The 25,940-nt window shown below is 45.9% G+C and overlaps 2 protein-coding genes across 2 annotated transcripts; both read right to left on the reverse strand.

Annotated features, from left to right (window-relative positions):
* Positions 1-1,686: 1,686 nt before the first annotated feature.
* Positions 1,687-8,681, reverse strand: TIMMDC1 (translocase of inner mitochondrial membrane domain containing 1). The gene is made up of 7 exons (XM_038145856.1): positions 8,547-8,681; positions 8,260-8,425; positions 6,970-7,058; positions 4,877-4,944; positions 3,985-4,063; positions 2,885-2,995; positions 1,687-2,470 (listed from the first exon to the last, which is right to left on the reverse strand). Exons 1-7 carry the CDS (start codon positions 8,639-8,641, stop codon positions 2,386-2,388), a joined length of 693 nt encoding a protein of 230 aa, XP_038001784.1. The 5' UTR covers positions 8,642-8,681; the 3' UTR covers positions 1,687-2,385.
* A 1,400-nt stretch (positions 8,682-10,081) lies between these two features.
* Positions 10,082-22,843, reverse strand: POGLUT1 (protein O-glucosyltransferase 1). The gene is made up of 11 exons (XM_038152535.1): positions 22,547-22,843; positions 22,259-22,349; positions 20,331-20,474; positions 19,764-19,899; positions 17,044-17,165; positions 15,482-15,541; positions 14,398-14,497; positions 13,537-13,595; positions 11,565-11,732; positions 10,997-11,053; positions 10,082-10,378 (listed from the first exon to the last, which is right to left on the reverse strand). Exons 1-11 carry the CDS (start codon positions 22,755-22,757, stop codon positions 10,222-10,224), a joined length of 1,305 nt encoding a protein of 434 aa, XP_038008463.1. The 5' UTR covers positions 22,758-22,843; the 3' UTR covers positions 10,082-10,221.
* Positions 22,844-25,940: the final 3,097 nt, after the last annotated feature.

Below are 25,940 nucleotides of genomic sequence, written 5' to 3' on the forward strand. Positions count from 1 at the left end.
TAAATAGCAAACTCGGTTTCCTTTCCTTAGTAATAAAAGATGTCTGTCTATGCACTGGGTAGAACCTCTGTTATTCACATTAGCCACCATTTCACAGCATGCAGGTAGGTGATGCAGGTGTTGACAAAGCTGTACCAGGTAAAGCAGGCATCAAGCCACAGCTCTGTCCAGTGCTGACAGCAAAGACAAAATGACACTCAGGTAACCCAACTTGTGACTTCCACACCCCTCACATCTCTGTTTGCCAGGGGTTAGCTGAGCAGCCCAGCCACAGATCATCCTTCTCCCTCCAAACAGGAGGTTCCCTGCAAAAACAAAAGCCAGTGTAAGGTGTTCTCACTGTACCCCTGCTCCTTGGGTTACCTACCCTGAAAGTGGAGGGTCAATAATTTCAGTGCTGTGCTTTTGCTGGGGGTGGAGGGAGTGGGGATGTGAAGAATCCTTTACAAGGACTGTAAGAAACAAACTCTGAACCAATTCTTCATTCCCCATTCAGGAGTCAAAAAATAAGGAAGTGCAGGGAACTAAATTCAGCAGGAAACTGATAAACAAATGGCTGCTAATCTTGAGTGTAGCTCGAAGTCTCTGCTTCCCCTGGCTAAAAGGCAGCATAAGAACATGTAGCAGCCCTCCCTTCCACAGAGAGAAAATCCACACAACTGCTACACCTTGGCTCAGCCTTCCCTCTCATGGAAGAACATCCCTGCATCAATGGTCAGGCACAGGAAAATTAGTATTCTTTAGGCATCACATCAAATACCACCAAACAGGAATGGAGACAGAGCAATGACACAGCTAAATGTCATCAGAGCTGCTGTACAGATAAGAGTGAGATATTGGGTAGGGATGTAATAGCAAGAAGAAAGAAGATAAAAAAGAAGAAGATAAGACATCGCTGTGTATGCACAATGGCAAAAATGTGACTTAGAAAAGCCTCTTTTCTTTTTTTGGGTGGGGGCAAAGGACACCACCATTACTGTCACCAACACATACAGCTTAAAACAAGAAGAGGGAAAGATACATCCATACCTCTGCTTATGCAGATCATTCACTTACACATAGAAAAGGAAAATCAGAGCTAGCTGATGACAACCCTGAAATACACGTTTCTTCAATGGAAAAATGAGCTACACTGAAGTGTTTAAAAAATTAAATGATTACTTCAGGAGTCAGAAAACACAACACCTTCTTGAAAGCAAACTGTGCCAAAAATCTGCTTTGGGTGGGTGGAATGCACTCTGTGGGATCGACTGTTCATATTTCAATCAACACTAATTATCTGGAAAAGCATTCAACCAGAACAGATTCTTTTCTTATGAGAAGAACACACGAAAATCCTGCCTGAATGTAATTCCTTTTAGTAGGAGAACAAAGAAAGGGAACAAGAATTCTGACCTCCTGCTTTGGGGGAACAGTGATGGGCCACCTCACCCTTCTGAGTACAGACAATGGTCTGTACAGTAACTCCAGCACCACCCACAGGTAACAGCTGTGACTGAAGAGTTCATCTCTGGAACAAAATAACAGAGCTGGCACTCTCCAGGCTCTTGCCTTTGTTACTGCCTGGGTAGAGGAATGTCTGGTGGGATCTTGGAGCTCTTCTCAAGGAATATCACTCAAGGATGTACCAACACTGTACTGACATAAAGTACCAGCTGTACTGACATAAAGAGCTTATGGACACAGTCACCAGTGCTGGATGGCTTTATTGAGTCTCTTGAACTACAATTCCCCCAAAGGTCATCCCCTGGTTTCAAAATTGCAAATGAAATTAGAGGCTTTCTTATTGTTAAAGCTGTCCACAATGCCAAGCCTTCCACCGTCACCACCAGAAATAAGTCATGTTTTCTGTGGCACCCTCAGCCCAGCTCCTCCACCCCTCTTCCACACTGACTGCAAAATACCCAAGTACTGTAGGAACCAAGTAAGAAACCACCATCAGCAAGTTGTTCAGGCACTGTCTGAAGAGCAGCTTTCACCAGGGCATAATTAACTTTTGGATTCAGGGCACCTTTAGCACACAAACCATTCATAGGCTCCTTTACATTGAGTATTTCTGCATCACTGGTGGTTTGGACATTTTCAGCAGTGAAATGGGTTCTAGATGAAGCTCTGGAACCCTCACTTCCTCCCAAACCTACACGATGCTTCCTGGTCTGTAAAGTCTGTGTTTCCACTTCTCAGGTGGAACAGGTTTGGCCCTTCCAAGCTCTTTGTGCAGTGATATCCATCCCTGAACAATGTTTTCAGCAAAACGCTTTTTCACAGGATACAACTGCATTCACAGACAACTTCCACGATCCCTTGACTGAAGGATCAAGCAGGATCAAAATGCTGTGTAGCTTCTTACAACAGAGATCTGGGGAAGACTCAGTAGCTCTTCAATTATCTTGCTCTCTCCATCTCTGGCCTTTCCTGGGCATTGCTTTCTGTTTGGCCTAAGATTTCAGTCATACTGAGCCTGGATTGCCTAAGGAGAGAAGAGAGTGCACAGCAATGTTATGCCTGTATTCTCCTGACAGAGACATGACTGCAGAATCCAAGCTCTTGAAAGTTTTTTCTAGAACTAGTGAGTAAGTTTCAGTAATTCACATGACCAGTGTCATGACCTTTTTTCCCCCAAGCCTCCAGCTATCCTCCTTCTTTCCTCTCTTTAACAGGGATGGAAAGAAGGCAGCAATGAAGGAAAGACTGGGAAGACTAAATCAGCATTTCTAAGGCTGGTGTGTGAACAACACCAACAACCAAGACAAGAATTGAGGTTCTAAACCTAGGAGAACTACATTTAGAAAGCCTAGTGCATCATGGTTTCTCTAAATGTTTGAACCCACAGGCCCAGACACCCTCCTAGTCCAGGACTGGAAGGGAAAGAGCTGTTCCTCACCACTCTGCCAGCTTCTGTTCGTACAGCTCCCTGCGCTCACGACTCCTCTTCTCCTGCAGGGTCTCACCAGCCAAGCCATACATTGCCATTAGGAGGCCTCCTGCAGGAATCCTGAAGGAGGAAGCAGAGAAGTCACCAGTCACCCAGGGGACACACAACAGCAATAACTTACTGGCATCAGCAAAAGGAGCATGCAAGGGCCCAAAACTCACATCACACCACAGACTACAGTACTCCTACCACCAACCACCCTCCTGTCACCCACCAACCACAGCCTCTCTTCAGATGTGACTCACTGGAGACCCAGTGATGACATATTTTGAATTTACTCATTAATTGGCACACACAGGACAAAGGAGTGGAAGGATTTATAGTGCCCAGTGAAGATCCCATAGAACACCTAAACCATATTTCAGACAGTGATATCCCTGCTCAGCTTCCATCCAGCTCTGGAAGTACTTGTGTTTTCACTGGTAAAGCTCCCTAGGCTGTTTCCAGGTATGCTCACAGCTGACACCATCCTGAAGGTACCAAGCAGCACAAATAAAGCTCATTCTCTTTTTCAGGTAGGATCCTCAGATTCACTTGTGAGGATATTTACAGGTCAGCACTTTGAGAAGATATCTCAGTCCTGCTTGTAAAGTCAGATTTCTCCTAAATTAGAAGTCATTGTGCAGAAGCACAGAGCCTCTAAGACAGAATCATGGGCTCCTCCATGCCCCAGGGAACTTCAGGAGATTCATGACTGCAAGACACGTACAAATACACATCACCTTACAGTCCAGCCATGCAGCTACTCCCTCAGTGTTTCCTAATGCCTGCTAGTTCACATTTTAGCTTTGGTGGAGCCTATGTTGCTCTCTCTAATAAGCAAACAGTAGCAAATAAGATTCTCTACTGAGAGCACCGAGCTCTCACTACTGAGAGAGTAGCAAAACACAAAACAAGAAGCAAAGAAGAAAAGAAAAACAGTTTAAAGGTTGAAAGAAAAGTGATCGTCATGAGGGATACAGGAAATCCCTCAAGGCAAGAGAGGAAGGGAAGCTCCTGTAGCCCCACCTGTGATTCCAGGCTCGGTGTGTGCAGCAGTCACAACTCACCCAAACGCCGTTCCAAACACGACACCACCTGCCAGGCCCGCCAGGCCCAAGTGCATTCTGAACAGGGCTCCTGTGAAGGCTAAAAACAGAACAAACCCACTGAAACTAGAAACAGCCCTGCCACAGACATCTCACACCAACACAGGGAGTTGCTTTGCTGCATTTCTCTTCTCCATGAGCTGACATCTGCTTTTAACAGAGCAGAAACCAAGTGCCATGGCCAGTGGGGCAGACCTTCACCACAAAGTCACCATGGTCTCTGCACTGAAACACTGCACAAAGTTCCTTCTGCTTCAGAAAAACTGCCAAAGTTTTTGCTGTATCATAGAAGTATCTATGAAAGTAAAAGCAAGCCCTCTCTATGATCTCCCTCATTCTTTTTTCTGTTCAACAACAGCTAATAATAGTAGCTGCCATGTAAGGCAGAAAAGATCAGTAAAAAGTGTATCCAACTGTAAGGGCAGTAAAGCCTGTAAAACTGAACAAGCAGATCACGTACCCAGAGCCCTGTTGCCAAAAGTGGGCATGCAAAACTTAGCATGAAAAGGGCAGCCTATAAACAGTGTGCTGAATTGTCTATTTCCAAGAGTGGAAATAAAAAATGCTTTCCCTGTTAAATAGGTGCTTATGAGAACAGGTTATGCACTCCAGCAAGTACCTTGAGGATGAACTGATAACCACAAAACTCCCCAATGGTTTCAGCAGTGCATCAGTATCTCTGTTACAAATAAAGGCACGCAGCAGGCAAACATCAGAGTAAAGTCAGTGGAACAAGAAGAAAAGCCCAAGAGCACAGAAGCTGCTCAATCCCAAGGGATGTGGATACTTGCTTAAGCTTTTCTGCTACAACCCTTGCTAACAAACAGAAGCATACAGGTTGCAGCACTCTTACCTCCTGCTGCAGCAAAATTACTGATGGTGGTTTTATCTCGGTACGCAGACAGGCCCGTGCTCACCACGCTGCAAAGGCAAAGCACAGAAGTCAGCAGTTGCACATGGAAAAAGAGGTGTAGCAAAACACAGCCTGAAATAAAGCTGGATTTCATTAAGCCAGCCCTCACATTGCCTCTAACTGCCTGGCTGCCCATCTGTTTAGAGCACACACATGCCAGCCATGACTTCTGAGACTTTACTGCGGGCAGCTGCACAGACACAGGCCAGGGAATATTAGAGTTCCTGAACTGGATCTGAGATACTCTTTCTTTTTTTTTAATCAAAGTTTTTTCTTTCCTATCATATAGAATCATAGAATCAGAATGGTTTAGTTTGGAAGTGATGTTAAAGGTCATCCAGTTCCAAGCCCTCACTGCAGGCAGGGGCACCTTCCACTGGAGCAGGTTGCTCAGAGCTCCATTCAGCCTGGCCTTGAACACCTCCAGGGATGGGGCATCCACAGCTTCTCTGAACTACCTGTTCTAGTGCCTAGGAACATGTAATATAGTCAAGGAGAAAAGAGTCTGAGCAATAAAAAGGTCCTATCAGTCAGCCAGTCCTGATGTAGGACATTTACCCCAGAAGCTGATCCATGTGTCAGTAAGATCCTGCCTTGTAAACAGTCCCCAGTACAACAGCCTAAGTCACACTCATGACATCAGCAGGGTCACCTGCTCTTGTGGCATCAGATTTCCCTCTGGGGTAGGTAAACCAACTCCTCCTAAAACATCAGCTAAGCCCCAAAACACTGTTCTCAGTTCAGCTGCCACATATTCCCCAGCACCCTTCATGACACTGACAAGCCAGCAGCAATCCTCCTCTCCTTCCCAACACAGATAAACCCAAACAATTTGGGTTTTAATTGTGAAACTTAAAGTTTTCACAACTGCAGGACAAAATTTTCAACTTGGGCTTTTCAGAAACAACGTTGATTGAGGAGCAAATAGCTTAGTTCAGAACCTTTTCCAAAGGGCTGGTGAAAAGGGGGCTGATCTGACTGCAGGGGAGACACCTGGTGGAAGATGACGAGGTTACATGTCAAATCCAAAGAAATCCAGAAAACCCAAAGAAATCAAAAACTCCAGGAGTGAAAGCAAACAGCACGCTAACTAAGGCTAAAAACAGAGACTGAACTAAAAGGAGCCACAGAAACCAAGAGACAGTGAGGAAGAAATTCAGAAAGGAACAAAAATATTAGGGAGACAGAATTATAAAGTAATGCCAGTCAATACTGTGGGATCTTAAAAGCAGAAGGAGAACTTAAACAGAACACACCTGCAGAGAAAGCCAATGCAGGTTTAAATTTATAAATTTACTGGTTTGAACAACAGGGAAGGAGATATTTCTAGTTTAAAAGGGCTTTGCTCAGAAGACCATGCTTAGTTTGATGTACTATTGTCAGAAATGCACTGAAGCACCCAAGGAAGAAAATCAGGGAAAGCAGAACACTCTCTGCATTGGTTTGTGTGTGTAGGAAAAATCTGAAGGCCAAAACAGGTACATGGAAGTGGTAGGTCTGACATTCAGAAACTGCTCAAGAACAAGACAATCCCCTGCAAGTTTCTGAGGACAAGAACAAAGAATTGTGAGTAACACCAGTGTATACAAAGCAGGAGTAGTGACAATTGTGAGTACCACCAGCATATACAAACTGGAAGTAATGAGACATAGCAGAAAGGACAAAAATCAATGTGGGTTAGAAAGCGCTTCCAGAAACTGCCAACACACTTTAACACTCCCTCGGAGAAAAAGCGCAAAAAGAGATGAAGGAAAAGCAGAAAGCAGCTGTCAACAAAGAACAGTATTCAAGTCAGCAACAGATGTACAAACAGGGCTTTTCCACATTTAGGGTTTGTGTTGACCCATTTGAAGATGAGAATTCTGGGGCAATTCTACAAGATTAAACCCTCCTCATGCTCCTGCCTGGTCAACCAGACTCAGGTTAAGGCCACACCAGGAGCCTCAATCAGTCACCAGAGCTGTGGGCACTGCTGGCAAGGACAAGCACCAGCACAGGGAAGCTCTGCTGCCCCTGCCATCAGGAACACTCACTTGAACATGGTGGCGAAAGCCGCGACCCTCCAGCTCCAGCGCCAGCCGTAGCGGATGAAACTCCGGAGACCAGCACGGTGTGCAGATTGCTGAGGGGACAGAGAGGACATGTCACAGCTCACAGCTCCCTCCTCCTGCCAGCACCCAGCAGGCCAGGTCACAGGACTGATGGTACCCCAACTCTGATCAAGTCAGCCACCCTCGGAGGAAAAGCTGCTCCCAGCCACCAATGGGAAAACCGAGAATCAATTCCAGTTTGGAATGTCAACTGGTCTTTCTAATCCGGCTGCTGAAACACATCTGGGTGGACTGGGAGGGCTCTTCCTGGACAGGACAGGAAAGCAGAGAAGAAGGGAGGAAAAGTAGGAACTACATTACTATGACTTCATAAGTATTCATAAATAATAACCATCAATAAATAAGAGTAAGTAAATAATAACCATCTACATTTAATGTTAAGATACCATCAAGCTCTGCAGTTTAACATTGGCACTTAAAAGTTTGAAAAGAGGTTTTTTAAAATAAGTGATTTACACAAGCTTCACAAAAATTTAAAATGTTGCAGTTAATGCCATGAAAGTAAATAAATTTTCTCTTCCGGTGCTTGTGGTGTACTTATATCTGGGTTCAGATATACCGCAGTCACCAGAGTGAAGCCAGGCAGTGGTAGTTTGCAGGTCACCACATGAGAGGCCAAATCTAATTGTAAGTGATGCAAAATTTACATCAGGCCGATTTTTAAAAGGGTTTTCTTCCTCGTAATCCAGGTAACCAACACTTCAATTGAATAACAAACACCCAGAAGTTCAAATACATCTATAAAATGTCACACACGTTCTTTGTTGTGCTGTTGTTCTAAAAGAATTTTAAATGGTCTAAAAATGACTCGCATTAATAAGACAAGAGTACAATCCCAGTTCGATACTATGAAGTCTCCTGTCAGCACATTAAAACTTGGAAGCAGAAAGCCTTTTCGAGACGTATTAATCAGAACGGCAAACTTTGTTGCCAACTTTCTCTGTAACGAAGGACACTTTTTTGAAGCTAACCGCGGCACTCGCTGATTCCCGCAGCAGCTGACCTGCACGCACTTGCACACTCCCAGCAAACTTTTTGTCCCAGAACCGGGCAAGCACACGCGTCCCACAAACACGAGGCCGCCGGGCCTCCTGCGGGCTCCGGTGTTACCCCACACCGCGCCTCCAAGGGCAACTTCCCCGACCGGCGCCTTCCCAAGGCCGAGGCCTCCCGGCGGCGGCGGTGCCCAGCGCTCCCCCCCGGGGCCCGTACCAAGGCATCGGCGCGGTTCTGGAAGATCTCGCCGTGGCTGCCCTCGATGAAGGCCTTGCGGGCGCTGACGAAGGCGGGCAGCCCCCCGTAGAGCCAGCCCACCACGCCCGCCGTGAACGCCGACTTGGCGATGTTCAGCGTCTCCTCCGGGAACCGCTGCTGCTCGCTGCAAGGCAAGGGCAGCGATGGCCGCGGGGCCGGCCGGGGGAGGCACGGCGGGACCGCCACCACCCAGCTCCGCCCGGCCCGTCCCGCCCCGTCCCACCCGAGCCCGGCCCGGAGCTCACTCTCGCCGCCAGAGCTCGCTGAGCCGCTCCCAGCCCGTCTGCGGCAGCGGCGCGGGGCGGCCGAAGCTCGCCCGAGCGCCGGGGAGCTCCGCCATGGCCGGGCCGGCGGCAGCGACGGCGCCGCGCGGGCGCGACTGCGCCCCCTGCGGCCCGGCGGGGCACGGCACGGAGCGGCTCCGAACCGCTCGGCTCGGCATCCATTGCTGATTAATGACTCCAAATATTTGCCCGTTCGTGCAGGGCCAGGTTTGTTCCCCCCGCGAGAGAGGAGCTGAGTTTTGGGGGCTGTGATGCCCGGTTTGCATAGGACAGAGGGGGTGCAGCCCCCGGGCTCTGAGGCCGGTAAGAGGCAAATGCTGCATGGCGAGATGGTGCCGCTCATGGGGCTCATTGCCTTCCCTAGAATAACTCCATCTGTTGTGGATTCCTCCTTTCGCCAAAGCAGTGAAAGCTTTCCACCAGGGGAGCTGCCCGGGCCTTCCCACCGAGCCTGAGCATATTTTAACCCATGGGACTTGAATTCCCGGGATTCTTCCCCCATTCCTGCCGAACCATCACTTTGGCCAAGGGCCACCTAAGCGGCAACTATCAAGTCTCATTGCAAGATCTACGGGTGGAAAAGCTGGGGCTCTGCAGACCTTTTATTACTCTTCTGATGAAGCAACATGCAGCCAGCAAAACTGAATTTTTGTTTGTTTTATTCCAAAAAGTACTTCGTTACAAATGGTTTTAAAATATCATACAGAGCTGTTCAGTTTCTTGGAGTGCTATCTCTCCATTGGATAAAAATAGAAAACCAGAAAACCCTTTCCACTCTGGCACAGTTTTCATTAGAAACCAGGTTCTTTTAATGCCCCATTCTCTTTCCTTTGCTGGATGGGAAAGCCCAGCACAAAACCAACACACTGCCCCAGCAACCAGCATCTGATCAACAGGGCCAGCTGCTGTGTCCCTGTACCAGGGCTGCAAGGCTTCTGTGAGGGCACACATAAACTTAAATATTACTGTTCCATGCAATTTCCTTCTTCCCTGATCCACACTGACTGCAGAAAGGCCTGAGAGCTGTTGCTATCATCCTCTTCCATTATAATGTGCTCCTCTCTCAGCCTTGAGGCTGCTTTACCAACAAGGGTGCTCCCCTGGGAGGCTCCTGTGTCCCTCCTGCCACCCCACACTCTTCCTGTCTGGGTGCCAGAGAAGATGCTGCTGCCTCCCAGCCTCTCACCCTAGGGGGGCACAGAGCATTTCAGGAATTGCAGTCCTTCTTAGCCAGGAGGCTGTGGTGGGCATAAACACAGCGAGCACAAGCAGCCTGTGACCACCTCAAAATGGGTAATGTGAGCAGTAGCTGCTACTGTGTGACTGAAGACATTCCCTCAACCAGGCTGAAGGAGATGAAAAAAGAAGTGGCACAGCTGTGGGGAAGAAAAGGAAGTACTGAAGTGAGCAGATGTATTATCAGTCTCAAAAAAAAAAAACCAAAACAAAACAAAAGACCAACAACAACAACAACAAAAAACCAACAAAAAAAAAGCAATGTCCAAGTCAGCCTACTGCTGACTTCTCTGTAGTTCTGCTGTGAAAAGTAAGTCTAAGAGAGCAAGAAATAACTTAATACTGATCTTCAGATTTCCACAGTGATCAGTTTGAGCCAAAGAGAAAAACAGAGAAGTCTCTACAGTTCTGTTTTCAGCTGTCCAGAAGTGATCTCGCTGTAGCTCTTCCTCCTTTTCACTTTGTAAGACAAGATTTGGGAATATTCAGACAGCAGATGCTCCCAGTAGCAAGAGATGTCCTCCATCTCCAAGTGCTCAGTGATGAACTGACGTCCCCTAGAGACACACAAGGCACAGTCAGGCCTGTTTCCCAGTTCCTACAAGAGTCATTAGTTTTGGTTTGGATGTATATCAACTTTCACACTTCCTTGTTTCAAATGAGAAACAACACACACTGCTCTGTACCGTCTGTTTTAATTTTACAATTTTCATTCATGCTCACAGCTCTGACGTTGCAGTGCTTTTTGCTATCCTCAGGATGGTATTTGCTATCCGGGATAATAAATATCAGATTTCACTTATCCCATTCAGCTAGAGCAGCACTGATGCATGCTGCTTCACACCAGCCTGGATAGATAATGTTTACAGTGCAGACACAGCTCCCAGGAGCCAGCTTGTCTCATACTGAGATGAAAGCTCCCAACCTCTGCCAGCTTTCCATGGGGTTCCTGACATGGGGCACACGTGAACCAAAGAGCTAAGCACAGCGCCCTGCTTTCTGCTTCCCTCTGCTTGCTGTCACTGCTCCAGCCCTCCTGCTGTTACTGCAGAAGATCAGTTATACTGCACCCTACTAATATTGGGTCGTCTTTGATGGGCACCCCCTTCAAAAGCAGTGTAAGAAAATGTTTTGGAAGAAGACTGCCTAATAGCCAGGAAGGACATACTGCTTACCTCTCTGAAATTTCTTGTGCTATGGCATCATTTTCCTTTACAAACTGCAAGAGCTCCCTAAAATGAAGACACACACAAAAAAAAGCTATGAAACAACTGGCTCAGTGGAGAACATCACCCCTTGGCTAAATTGTTAGAGAGGGTGAGGTTAAGAGTCTACAGGTGAGTGAAGGTGCTGCTCACCTCAGAGCACAGAAGAAACTTCTCTTCTTGATTGTTTCACATCAATTTTGGACAACATCCTGAAATCTGGGGGCTAACACATTTTTGGCCCACTGATAAGTTCTTCTTCCCCCTTATCTCTGCTGCCCACTTGCAAATTTAAGTGTCTAGTGCCTGCTGATTTCAGTGGGAGTGAAAGACTTACTCCAGTGAAACTGTACTCCCCAAGAAATATCAGCAAAGGATTCTTTGGGGGAAGTGATGAAAAGACCATCCATGAGCTCCAAGAGTCTTTGCCTGATGCCTCGGAGTAGAGGCACTTCATGGCCTAACACAAACCACTCCCCCTTCCCAAAGGCTTCTCCATGGTATGGAATGCTCCATGGAGCAGCCTCAGGCCCCACACCTGACGTCAGAGAGGTCTGACCGCACTGGGATGTAGTGGACCCAAGGCTTCAGCTGGGGGTAGAAGAACTCCAACCACTCATCTCCGACGTGAAAGACGAGCGAGCTGCACAGGAAAAGGTGCTTCAAGCGGAAACTGGCCGCCACTCCCCGGAAATTAAACAGGTACCTTTAAAAGGGTGAGCAAAGAGAGGGACCTGATTATACATTCTGTAGGGACCTGATTATAGGACCTGATTATTTCCTGTGTCAGGAAATGCACTAAGGTGTGCTGGTGTCCAAGCAGCAGTGAACCGTCCCTGACAGGCAGCAGCTGAGCAGCACACTGGTCACTAAAACAGAGGAAAGGTATTCAACTGAAGCTGCTCACAGGAAAGGTGAGCTGAAGCTAAGGTGAGTTTCTGAATTTCAGTGAGAAATTCAAAGTGTGAGGCTTTACCTCTGATAAAGGGACCTGCCTGTGACAAACCAACGAGGCCTTGTGGACAATTGCCAGCAAGGCACAGAAGGTCACAACATGGATTCTGTGACCCTGAAGGGTCACCCAGAGGCTTTGTCAACCACAAGGAAATTTTTCCCAAGTCTCTCCTGCCTTGCAGTGAAGCTTTTCTGTTCACTGTTGTGCTTTGGCACATCTATCTCAGGTTATTTTTTCCTCTAGGATTCTGCTTTAATCTGAATGTAATTGTTTCATATTAACTTGGGAATGCAAGCATAGGAGGTTAAATGGGCCAGCACACAACAGATGGACTTCGCAGATAACAAAGAATCCACAATTTTGTTTTCAGTATTTTCTGCCAAGTTAGTAAACTGGGCTTGAATGTGGCAAGGGGATATTTCTCTTAGCAAACTGTATCTCATAGGGATGTTTGTTTGCTTACTTGTTTTCTTTATCAAACCCACATTTCTCCTATTATATGGAAAGCTGTTTTTCCTACGGGTAAACCTCCCCAGAACATAACTGATCTTTGAAGTCAAACATTTTGGGCTGGAGGAAGAGAGTTCTTCCTTTAATGAAGCTATTTTGGGTGAGATGGAGCTTATATATTATATATATTTTGGCCAAGATGGGAATTACAGCTAAACTTAGTTCAGCAGCAAATAACAAGGAGTAAATCTGAAATTACTTTGCATCCTTTGTACTACCTAGGATCTCAAGGCAGGGACAAGGAGCTCACTGTATTAGGAGCTCAACAAATACATGTAGAGATGTAACAAGAATGATGGTCTGGAAGCAAGCAAATGCCTCTGTCCAATTCCAGACACAGCTCCCACCATCCATGACCTCAGCCTGCTGTAACACCTACACCGAAAGGAGCAGACAAAAGTTCATGTTGACCCTACCACCCTGGGCTACAGCAAAAGTGTGTGAAAAGGCCTCAGCCTACACCATATGATGGGCTGGGGAGCATCAGAGTTGGGCAGTGTACGTGTAACAGAAGGGAGAAATCTGTGCTACAGTCTAGTGAAATACAAAATGAGACAAGTCAATCACATTTGCACAAAAACACAGATTCAGCCAAATGACTGAGCTCTTATATCAGCAGATTTTGGCTGGCAGAATCACAACTAGCAGAAGAAAAAGCAAAACATCTGACACACAAGTGCATACACACTAAGAGTTTATATTGCACATAGAAACCTGTGAGAATGTTACACCAAAAAAACCCTCATTAAGTAGTTAAAACCTTTGTAAATCAAAACCACATTCTCCTAAACAACATAAAAAGTATGAATTAATACTGGGTCTGCTCAATCAGATTTAAGGTTCTCTCTTTTACTACATACACCCAGTGGCAGCACTTGTCATGCTAAGCTCCCAAATTTTCAGCTGTCTTATATCTGCTCACAGCCTCTCATAGCTACATGAAGCTGGTTGTTGAATTAGACCTTAAAATAAAATGAGACCCTACACCATGCTAGGAAAGACTAACCCATAGCCCTTGAACAGCTTTACTAATCAAAACTCTTACTTGTATTTGCAGTGATCAACCAGTGGAATTTCTTTTGCAGGAGGCTTTCCTAAGGTGTCCTTAAAATAAAGAGAATTTAAAAGCAAAATAAAACAAAACAAAACAGTAAGCTTCAAATGGTGATTTAAATTGTTTTCCTTCTCAGTTAGAAACAAAGGTAAGGTGTCAAAAGCTTCCATTCCCACTTCTGAGAAAACCTTCTCTGGTGGGCTGTTAAAATGATTATAAAGAATTCCCAGCCCTTCAAACATGAAAAAAGCTCAGTAAATTACACACTGCCTGTAAGTGAATGCCAGCACAAACACATTAAATGATAATGTTTTGTTGGCAGCTACAGAGTAGAAAACAGCTTGGGACAATGGACTGTGTGAAGCCACGTGTAACTGGATTAGCCAAGACTGTCTGGAGAGAGCTGGACTGTAGACTAAGTAAGAAACCAAAAAAGTTATCAGCAACAGTTATCAGAAAGTTATCCACAATAGGATCAAGAAATGGAGCAAACAGAAAAAGGTTTGAAGACTGACAACACCAGAGAGGCAGCTCAGAGACAAGAAGGGGAAGGGTTGGCCAATTTTGTTGTTGTTGGAGAGGAGGAGATTGGCAGAGATTAATTTTCTTATGTGTTCTCCTTTCCTCGAACAACAAGCGTGGAAGGAAGAAAAGTGTTTGGCCTGCCAAGCTCTAGAGACTCCTTCCTTTCATCTGTCAGAGAGGTGTGGCCATCAAGAGAACTACAAACCTCCCCCACTCTAAAGGATCACCCACAACTCTCCAACAAGATGTTTCTCTCCCATCAAAGCCATCTTGCAATGCCACCCTTTCTGGCCTTCATACTCAGAAGACAGACAAACACCCACCCACCTTTTCAGATTTCCAAGCCTGGTTTTTAGTGTACTCAGCATCAACAAGTTCCGGGTTTTCTCGGGACAGCAGGATGAGGGGATCTCTCTCAGGGCTTGTTCTGAAAAAGAAATGCTGTCACTAATTGCCAATCCTCATGACTCAACACAGCTAACAGACTACAGGACTCAAGGCACTGCCTCTTTCTGAGCCTGACCTCCCTGAGTGCCCCCAAAACATTGTGAAGTGTGTACCACAGTGCATTTCTGTCCAAGGGTATATTAACAGAAGAGAATGAGTTATGGGTACCAAGATTATTTGACTGATTATATATTTAACAGTATTATTTAAACAATTCCCAGGACAAATCCTGCTTCCTTTATCCTGATGAGTGCTGAATGCTTTAACTCCTACCCTAGAGAAAGTTAAAAGATGCTCAGCATCTCAGCAGTGATCCCTCTGACAGGGCTTTAAAACACTGCTGATAAACAAGGTTATGACATCCCTGAGACACATTCCTTATCAGCTGCTGAGCCTACTTGGAAAGCCATGAAATCCTTCCCTATTGGGGAAGGGGAAGAAACAAAGTATGAGGTTTAACATTGTTTCACACTGTCACAGGAGAGAGGCCAAAAAAAAATCTTTTCTTATCCCCCACCACTCAGGTAACTTGAGGCCAGAATACTTTTCATTCAGTGCGCAGCACTTGCACAGCAAATAGAGCATTCACCTTGGCAGAATGCATGAACAGCAATATTAAATCTTTAAATTTGTATCAAGCACCTGTAGTTCCCTTCACAGAACAAAACAAGCGGGCTCCTGAGGTGACAGTTTTAGTCATTAAGAAATAATGTGGCAAATCCATCACAACTTCTGTTTCCAATATTAGGTGATTATAATAAACTAGTTGCAAATGGCAGTTCTTGTGGAGAATAACTAATAGTGCAATGCTGTACAACATGTCTCACTTTCCTTACTTTTGGAAAATACACTCTGAGGTACACTTAATTAGGGTTTAGGTCTAGGAGACATAGAAATTTCTACATACAGAGAGCTGTCACAGCCCCTGTTGGTAGAATCTTCTGTTGCAGGAAAAAATGCTCACCTGGATCCTCGGAAATATCCCTTAGAGATTTTTTTCTTCCATGGCCATTTTTCTGCAGATCTGAAAATATTTTTTACACATGGCAATAAATGATTTAATGTAACCATGAAACAACACTTTCATCAGATTTCACAGCATGGTGTCTTTTTCTATTCTTCATTTTTGATGGAAATCACTTTCTTCATTATAGCACAAAAAAAAACCTCTCAGCCAGCTCCAATGAAACAGGTTTTCCTGTAAATATTGTGTTTAAGGCAACATAATATAGGCTACTTTCCAGAACACCTTTCAGGCCAAACAATGTATTACACACAGCTCCCCACCAAACCTTGAAGGTTATTAAAAGTTTACCTAAGCTTTGAATCCACTTTTTGTGCTGTGGCTTTATTTTGCTGTAGTGAATAAGGATAGTGAAAAACTACTAGAGTTTCTAATCAGTCATTTCCCACTACAAAACAAAACTACCAATCAAGAAACAAAAAACCCACCCAGTGTTTTGCTCTTAAAACACAAGAGTTCATTGTTTTTCCTAATCACTTCCATTTTAAACCTAATCAAGTCCTTCAAAATAGCTGTTCACCTGGGGGGGGTTTTCTGCCAGTGCAGTCACCTGCCTCACCACTTCTCAGGGAACTCTGCCAGACTTTTCTGCTGCACCTGGAACACGCAGGTCCTGACCCCCAGGCTGATCTACCTGTGCAGGTCAAGCTTTGCATCTCCTTATAGTGAAAACACAAGCACAAGTAAATGCTTTGCACCTCCATTACACAACAATACATTAAGCTTTAGCTATGAATAATCACGTGGGTCTTCAGATTTTGAAGAGTAAAAGATTAAACTTTGCATTCGGATGTCAATTACATAGAAGTGGTTTTTGCTATTTTGTTTCTGTGTTCACTCGTTGCACACTTGGTTTGTCACTCTCCATGGGAAGCAGCCCCTTACTCTGCTAACAAGTCAGAAGATCCTGCCAAAAGGAAGACTCTCAGAAAGAAATGTCTTCTGTTTAGCCCAGTAGTGACTCTTGAGTCCTAGGAATGGTTCCAGGTTTTTCTATTGCACAATGACACTCAAGTAAAAGCAGAGCTAAAGAAGGCTTTCCTTTAGCCTTCCAGTAGCTTATACAAACATCCTGGATCATCCCTGCAGTGAAAAAAAAACACAGCTTCTAGAGTAGTTGAAAAGAAAGAAGAATATTTCTGTATGTCAGGGGAGATTTCTGCAGGCAAAAGATAACTGCTACTTTATTGACAAACCTGCTCTCCCCAAACCTGATAGCAATCTGGCCCTGACAGCATGAAGGATGTCCATAGTTTGTCCTCTGCATTCCTTACTAAAGGGTTGCAAACAGAGGAGCTAATTATAACTTCCAGTGACATCATCCAAGGTTTCCATGGAGAATTCCCACACAGCAGTTAGGCTGTAGGTAGTTAATGTGAGGCAGCAGGACAGATCACAGGCCAACAGACTTAAGGTCTTATACATCAACAGTGGCCCAGTGCAAGATGGATTTTTGTCTTCCATGAAACCGCCCCCCACACATAACCATTTCCAAAACATACCTTCTGAGGTCCTCTCTCATGAGGTCCCAGCGCCCTAAACCTGTTGGGTAAATTGGCCAAACAGCTGGTCCTCCTTCCCAAAATGTCCAGGCAGGATACATGATATCATTGTATTCAGACGTCTGGAGAAAAAGGAGAGTAATACAAGAATGAGAGTAATATTTACTTTGTTTCACTGACTGAGCCCACCAGTAACAAATGTTCCTTTTGGGAGCTCTGTTGGCTTTCTCCATTACTCCAAAAGAGGCTAAAAGAGCTTTGCAGTCACCATTTGCTGGGCTTACAGAATCACAGAATTATTAGGGTTGGAAGGGACCTCTGGAGATCATCCAGTCCAGCCCCCCCTGCCATGGCAGGGTTACTTAGAGCAGCTTACACAGAAAGACATCCAGGTGGGTTTGGAATGTCTCCAGAAAGGGAGACTCCACAACCTCCCTGGGCAGGGTTCATATGAAGACAGCTCAATACTGAAATGCTTCAATGATTTTTAAAAGGCCTTGTCTTGCTGTGTGATGACACAGGACTTTCATGTAGAAAACAGCAAAACAGATCCATGATGCAGTTGATTAGTAAATAGCAAAAGACCTGAGCTCAACTCACCTTTCTAAAGGTTTGTGCCTATGTGTAGCTACAAATGTTTTCTTCAGATGATAAGTTAAGAGGCATTACCTCCTCAGAGACAGAAGCACTTAGAGACACTTTGACATTAAGGTTTCCAGCACTTCAGTTCATTCCAGACTTCTTAGAGATCACTTAACAATTCACTGTAACAAATATCCAGGTAATGTAAGAATTCCAGTTCCTCACTCCAGTTTGGTTGCTTAAGTGCCCATATATTATCAGAGGGAAGACCAGCACTTGAGACTAAACCCTTCCATGAAACCAGACTATAGGCAACTTCCTTGCCCTAGTAGTAAACTTTCTACACAATTATCCATCTGTCTGTCACCTGGAGACACTGGAGAGTCCAAGCCCACTGAGGTAGTTAGGAGGTTAGTGCACATGACTTTCCAGCAGGGGCTGAGGAATGGGTTTGTCTGTACACAGGAAGAAGAGGCTTGGGGGAATGTAAATGCCATCTCCTACTGCCTAATGGGAGAGTTCAGAAGAAGGCACACTCTTTTCTGTAGTGCAGAGCCAGAATGACTGGCAGCAGGCTTTGGTTGCAAGAGGAGGAATTCCAGTTAGATAGTGGGAAATATGTTTTCATTAATCAACTCTGTCTGTGGATGCCCTGTCCCCAGGTATGCTCAGATCTGAGCAGGATGCAGCCCTGAGCTGTTCCTACTCTGAGCAAAGGTGCTGGACTGGGTGACCTTCTGAGGTCCCTTCCAACTTGAATGAGTGTGTGCTTCTCCATCTTCTCAGTCCTGCAACAACCAGGCACTGGTAACAGAGTGATGACAGCTCCATGATCAACTTTCTGAGATGCAGAACAGGACAATACTTCAATCCCTTATACTTTCAGCTTTAGAAAGCACATGGGACCAGCACCCTGAAGTCTTCCTAACACTGGCTGCTGAAATGTCAATGAGCTGTGCCTGGGTCACTGGGTTTTAATTAAGATAGGGTTGAGGCTACAGTTCAGATACTGGACAACAGTGAGTGCAGAGCTCACTTTTTTGCAGGGATTTGCAGGGCACTCAGGGGCAGAATGATGAACACAACTGCAAAAATTGCTTTGCAAAAACTTGGGTTCTGCTGCCTAGAGTTAAGATTGTTCAATGGTCAAGGGGAAAAAACAGCTTGGCTTTACTGTTACATCCAGCAGCGAACATGGTTATTGCCTGTAGTGAAAATCTAGAGAGAGTCTTAGGATTGCTGTGAAGTAGGCAACAGTTATGGATCATATTATGGTTCAGATTGCATGAGCTGAAGACTTAGGTTCAGAGTAAGATGCTGCAAATTAGCAGAAACAGAGCTGGGTTTGAACTAGCAAGACCAAAGAGTTCATTGCTTCTCCCTGAATCTTACTGCCTGCTGGACTTCAGCCAAGAATAGGATTTGTCATGAAAGTGCAAGATTTGGGCATACAGGGCATTCACTAAGGCAAAGTAAGATTAGCCAAAGCTTGAGGTGTAAGAGCATTTTGCTGAAAAGGATGAGACACTATGCTATAGTCAGGTGTAACAGTGGGAGAGGAAGGAAACATGCAGGAGGGCTCTTGAGTCTGGGAACAGAGAAGCAAAAAGCGATTGTCTCCATGCATGCGTGCACCTCTGCATATGTGTGCACATTTGCAGATGGAAAAGGGAACACGAGAGAAAAGGGCTCACAGAAGGTGACAAGATTATAGAAACACCCATCTGTGGCATCAAAAAAGGACTAAAATATTTACATTAAATGAGATTACTGTATGACCACTGACATCAAAAATCCTTAATATTGCTGATAAAGTATGGCTACAATTTTAACAGAGGTATTGTAGCAAATGGGAGGAATACTGGGAGGAATTCCACACAGGTGTGTATCATTCCACTGCAGCAGAGGTACACTTTTTGACCTGGAAGAGGAGTTAATGAGACGAAAAGATGATATATCAAATCTACCTGCAGGTCTGTCTGTCAGAAAACTGGAAACGAAAGGAAACAAAGGGCAAGAAAGAGCAAGCAATTCTGATGCACAGAAAATCTGCAGAGAACCATCCTCAAAAATATGTTCCCAAGAGAAAGAAGGACATGCACGTCTTGGAAATGCTCAGCTTTTAAAGGTGTGTGTACCTTGCTGAAGGAGAAAACTGGGATAATGGGTTTCATCCACTTGGGAACTTGGGGGTAGTCTCGCACATTGATCACCATTTCCATGTCAGGGAGGCGGTGGATGATCCCCAGAATGAAGTGCTCAACTCCACTGCATCTGTGGAGAAATGACACATGGCAAAAGAGCTATACAGAGGCAGACTCCTGCAGTCTCTTGCAGGCCTTCCTCTACACAGAGGCAGAAGAGATGGTGAGCCTAAGCCATACCATGATGCAAACTGGGAACTGCCTACAGCAGCCTCCAAGTCCCACTGCAGTGGGGACACCAATGAGGCAACACATTCTATAAAATCTGGCCTGACCTGAATTTCTCTGGGATTCCACAACCAACCCTTTGTACACTGAAGTGCAACAGTGACACTTTCCTATTGATGCATATAAGCCTAATAGTTTATTTTCTGGGCTCCAGCTCTGGAAAGGAATTCAGACCTCTGAAATATTGTTGTACCCAATAGCTGCCAGCTTGGCAGTGTTGGAAGTACTCTTCTGTCCCAGCTAGGGAGAGCAGATCCTCTGCACAGCTCTTACCTTGCAGGGAACATGCAGTCCTGCTCACGATACAGTTTGTTTTTAATTATTTGGTAGTGGGTCCCGAGCTTCCGGCTCACCACATCTGACATTGTCTCCTTGGAAATGCCACCCCGAAAAGGAGCCAGGTCCTGCTTCCAGACACTGAAACAAAACCACCAGACACTATTATGTACCACAGGGAGGATACTGCGCATTACATACTGCAGTGTGCAGAACAGGCTTCTAGCTAAAAGAAGCTTCATGTAGCTTCTGGGAGCTCTGGTGTGAGAATTTAAGTCACTTGGAATTTCCCCAGAGACTCATAGGTCCAAGCTTCACACTTTTACCTATGTGCTGTTTGCCTGAACACAAAGCCCAGCACAGGACAACTCTGGTCACCCTCTCACAGAAGTACCTGACATTCCCAGGCATGTTTTGGGTAAAACCCTCTCAGCTCACTTCACCCTTGTGCTCTGGCTCTCCGTAAATGATGGGGCACACCAAGACCAAATTCCTCACACAATGTTACGCTGTGTAGACATTAAAAATGTAGGTAACAGTCTAGTTGCATGAATATCATCACCCAGGAACACTGGGTGAGTGAAAGCTGGCCCAGGAGGACAGGCACATATCCTGTGACTTCTGCACACCACCAGCGAGCTCCAGGAACACAGCATGGAAGCACAAACCTAATGAATGTAAGAAAACACAGAAGGGGGATGCAACTTATATAAAATTAGTCTATAAGTCCTATGATCTAACTGCTTGAGCATGTAATAGACACTGTCAGATTGTAACAGCCAAGGAAACATTCTTTGCTTTTAGGTAGACATTGCATCAATGTTTCAGTTTAAGAAAACACTGTCAGGGTGATCCCACTGTGTGAGTGGCCAAACACTAGCACTGGTTGCAGAGAGAGGATGTGGAGCTTCTTTGGCATATTAATGTTGAGATATTCAAAACCTGACTGGTCACAGTCCTGGCAACCCTACTTGAGCAGAAGGGTTGGACTTGATGATCTCAAGAGGTCCCCTCCAACCTCCAGAATTCTGCTATTTCCTAATCGAATAGAGAGCAGTAAAATTGTGTCAGGAATTGCCATTGTGCAGATAGTCTGACCACAACAGCATGAGCAGTCTGGTAGGGATGCAAACAGGATGAGCTTGAGAACAGGAAGAGTTGCAGTGCCATGGCACATTCACAGCCACCTTCACTTCATGTTACTACTGCCTGTCATGTTCTGCAGCACATTTAGAGGTTGTAACCACTTGGGAAGGTGTTTGGCCCAAAGGTGGGCAGGAGCTGATGGGGTGTATGTTTAAAGATTAGGATATGTCTTTAGGCTGTATCTGGATTGGAACTTAGGAAAGACTGGAAGGCTCAGCTAGATGAGACTTTCCCTTATCAATATTTCAAGAGCAATGAATATCAAAAACTCCAAACAGAGTGTACAAACAGTAGCTCAATATGACTCATCTGATTTTAAAAGCCAATATAGCACTCAAACCCCAAAATGAGTGAGCACATCTGATACTTTTAAATAGGAGGCTTGAAGTTGGGCATCTGTGTTTTTGCATCTGAAATCCTAACTCTAAAGGCAGAAGAATATGGTAACTCCTAAACTCCTTCTCCTCCAATAAACAGAAATGGTGATTAAAGGTCTCAAACCCCCCAGTCCTACTGAGTGAGAAGGCAGAAGTGGGCTATTAAGAGAAATGTCACCGGCTATGTGTATGGTTGATTGTGCGGTCTATATGAAATGCCAACACACTGTATGTTCAGCTGCAGAGGGTAACAAGGTGTGCGGCCAGCGGCGGTCCCATAGCTGCAGATGTGACACCTTTGGGCCAAAATATTCCCTGGCTTATCCCCAGTCCACCAGTGCTGCCGAAAGTATTCCCTCCTGTGTCCGGAGACCTGCGCACTCGAAAGGAAACCAGTCTCACCTTTGGTGGCAGCTGCAATTTTCCTTTACACACGGCTCATAGGCTTCCACAGCTTTCTTAATTTGGCCAGTTATCGTTTTCCACTTGGCATCTAAAACACACAGGAAGGAAAAGCCAAAGCGTTCGATCCATCCGCCAGCAGAATGAGCGGCGGGCTGAGGAGGCGGGGGACAGGCAGCGCCTCGGGCGCGCCTTCCAGCCCGCGGTCGGCCGCGGGGTGCTGGGGGAGCCGCCCGCCGGGCCCCCCGGCCCCGTTCCGCGGTCCCGTCCCTCCGTCCCGCCGCTCACCTGCCGCCAGGGCGGGCTGCGGGCGGCACAGCGCGGCCGCCACTGCCCACAGCGCCAGCGCCGCCCGCCCCGCGGCCATGGCCGCCCCGCCGCCCGGCCCAAGATGGCGGCGGCGCCCGCCCCGCGCGGCCATGGGAGCTGTAGTTCCCGCCCGAGCGCTGAGGGGGCGGGCGGACATTGCCGTGTCGCGACAGAATTGCCTGCCGGACATTGCCTGCCGCGGCGGGTCGCGATAGATGGGGCCGTGCTGCACTAGCAGCCGCTGCCCAGAGGAGCTCTGAGCGTGCAGCTGGGATAGCCCCACAAGTATCCTCCTAGCTCCGCCCTCAGGAGCCCCGCCAGCCGCACACAGGTCTGGGTGCCTGCCTGCTGGCCCTCGCTGCCTTGGGCGTTTTGGGGGGAGAATTCCCCCAGAACGCCTGGATTCATCAAGCACTTGGTCCAGCCTGAAAGAGGCTCTTTCTCCTGGCCCGAGCACTCGCTGCTGCCAAGGCCTGCTTCAGTTTGTACATCTAGAGTAAAGTCACAAATCTCATCGTTACTGTATAAAGGTTCAGGCTGATTTGTATAAAATGTCTTTGCATCTTCAGGGCTGTGGGCTGCAAGGAGTCATGGAATTGTTGGATGGTTTGGGTTGAAAGGAACTTTAAACATTATTTAGTTCCTGCCATGGGCAGGGATGTTTTTCACTAGACCAGGTTGCTGAGATCTCCATCCAACCTGGCCTTGAACATTTCCAGGGATGGGGCATCCACAACTATAGGCAACCTGTTCCAGTGGCTCACCACCCTCACAGTAAAGAATTTTTTACCAAACATCTAATCTAAACCCATGCTCTTTTGGTTTTAATCCATTCCTCCTTGTCCTGTCACTACAGGCTCTTGTGAAAAGTCCCTCTCCATCTTCAGGTACTGGAAGACTGCAATTAGGTCACCCGTAAGCTGTCTTTTTTCCAGGCTGGACAAACCCAATTCTCTCAGCCTTCCCTTGCAGGAGAGCTCCTTCATCCCCATAGTAATCTTGGTGGCCTCCCATTCCAAGAGGTTGATGTCCTTCAAGGATTAGGTGATTTTTAAAGATCCCTTCCAACTCAAGCTACTCCATGGCTCTATGAAAGAAGATAACTGAGAACTGGTGGTTGAGCACCATCAACATAACGTGTAGGACTTTCACTTTGCAAAATGGTTTGTAAGAATGCAGTATTCAAAGCTACCCTCCTCTTAGTGTCTGGTAGTTGAGTTTGGGTCAGCTTGGTCATATTTGGCCATCCTTCAAGCAACAGGCTTATCAGCTGGGTGCTAGATATTGATGATGCTGATAAGCACCCAAATGAACACAGGTTAGAGGGACTGGGGATAAGCAGATACCATCCAAACATTAATCCAGATGAGTCAATTAATTTTTACTTCCTGAGGCTGTATGTGGGAAGATCTGTCCCAATTTCATGGGGTCTGTATATTCAAATGTGAACACAAAACATTCATTTTTCCTAGCTCAGTGGCTTTGGATTTCAGGCAGAGGAGATGTGCTTGCTCATTAATAGGAAGGAGCCACATTTACACTAAGTTTCTATAGAGTGAACTCTGATTAGCCACAACAGCCTCCAACTCCACTAGTCATAAAGGCCTCTTTTGTGTGGAACTGAATTGGTCCTGTAGGTATTTGTAGATTTGGGTGGAGAAATGATTACCAGAAAACAGACCAAAGAGGAAAAGCATGTGCTGACAAGGAGCGTGAAAGTTTCCCAAGGACTGCTAAATTCCAGAGACCAGTAGTTCTACTGAATTTGCAAGAGCTGATAAAATCCAGGCACCAAGTCTGCGCACTCTGTGCAAGGCCCCAAGTGAATATTGGGATCAACCCCCGGCTGTGTGACCGGAGGGCAGCAGCTCCCACAGGCAAAGCCTGAGGGATCCTGTGTGCATCCATTGAAATAAGTCACTTTGAGGGAACTTTCTGAACACCTGCTTGGAAGGTGCTAGTGCCAGCACAGCCCACTTACCAGGGTTGTCCCTTGAGAGAATAAGGGAATCTTTGTGTATTATCTGCTATTAATAGTAACAACTTCCTAGAGTGAAAGCCTTGAGTACTTCTGGCTCCCTCATCCTAAACCCTTGTCGCACGGCCAAACATTTTTTAAGCAAATCAGGAAAATTAATCCCTTCTTTTCATCTTCTCCTCGAGATCCTCTGTGTTTCTTTTAATTTCTGCACAGGGATCTGCTTTCTTTCTTTTCCTCTGCAGTCCTTCTTAGAACTGCAGTGGCCACAGATCCAACTAGAGGTTGGTCTGAAGACTCCCCCAAAAGTGTGAACCTTAGTAAGGTAAAAACAAAAAATTGTCAATACTTTTAAATATCTATATTTGCCTCCACTGGCCTCACTCAGTCTTAGCCATCTCTACATCACTAATCCACCCATTAGTCCTAGCAAAGTTTTCTATCTTCCCTCTCAGGTTCCAGACCAGATTTTCCTGCTTCTTTCTTGGCTGACTGAATAGAAACATCAGCACACTCTTCCAACACCATTTCTGTTTGTTTCTCACAGCTCTCTGCTAGTCTCCTACTCAGCCAGTAGAGCTGTAGTAGTTCACTCTGTAGCAAAGGTTATTTCGGGTTCTTTCTCTGAAGCAAATAGTAGGAGTGGTAGTCAGCATAAATGTTTAATAGGCCCTGAGAGCTAAGACTTTAAGATGAAGCTCCTTTTGAAGCTACATTTACAGCCTCTGCTCTCCCAGGCTTTGTATAATGAAAGCACCCCAGGCCACTGTGGTGTGGTTTTGGCATGTGCTGTAGTTCCCCCCAAGCACCTTGGATGGTTGTAAGCCTCAGAACCCCTTGACTCTCACTTCAAACACAGCCTTTGCCTCACCTTCTCTACCTTCTTAATTTCCTGTAAATCCAGAGCTCCGTGCAGGAGCAGCTGGCTCTGATCTTTGATACCCTCCCTCAAACACAGCCCCTCCCTCATTTTTTTTCTCTGCCAAATCAAGCATAAACACCCACAAATTTACTTTCATCGTGTTCCATGTGCCCAGAGTGGAAAATCTCTTGGCTGTAAATCTGGTGTCCTTGCTTTACATATTCAACATAGGTTAGAAGAAGGGTGTTCCAAGCTGCTTTTGAGATTGAGTTGAAGAAAACATGCTTCCTACATGTTGGGTTTCTCTCAGAGCTGTGGTCTAGCTTTTCTTTGCTGCTATCTGCTTGAGCAGGGGTGGCAGTGGGGGCTGTTCTCCTTTAATTCATCCTTTTGTGCCAAATGGAATTCCTCAAATAATGGGGAATATTTCCTGTGGAGAATGGCCATCTCAGCAGAGGGAAGAAGGAAAATGTACAGGCTGCTGAGCTTCAAAACCTGTGACTGACATTACCAAGGCTTCTGGGGATGGGTCC

The sequence above is a fragment of the Motacilla alba genome, chromosome 1, assembly GCF_015832195.1.
Source record: "Motacilla alba alba isolate MOTALB_02 chromosome 1, Motacilla_alba_V1.0_pri, whole genome shotgun sequence".
NCBI classification, from domain to species: Eukaryota; Metazoa; Chordata; class Aves; order Passeriformes; family Motacillidae; genus Motacilla; species Motacilla alba.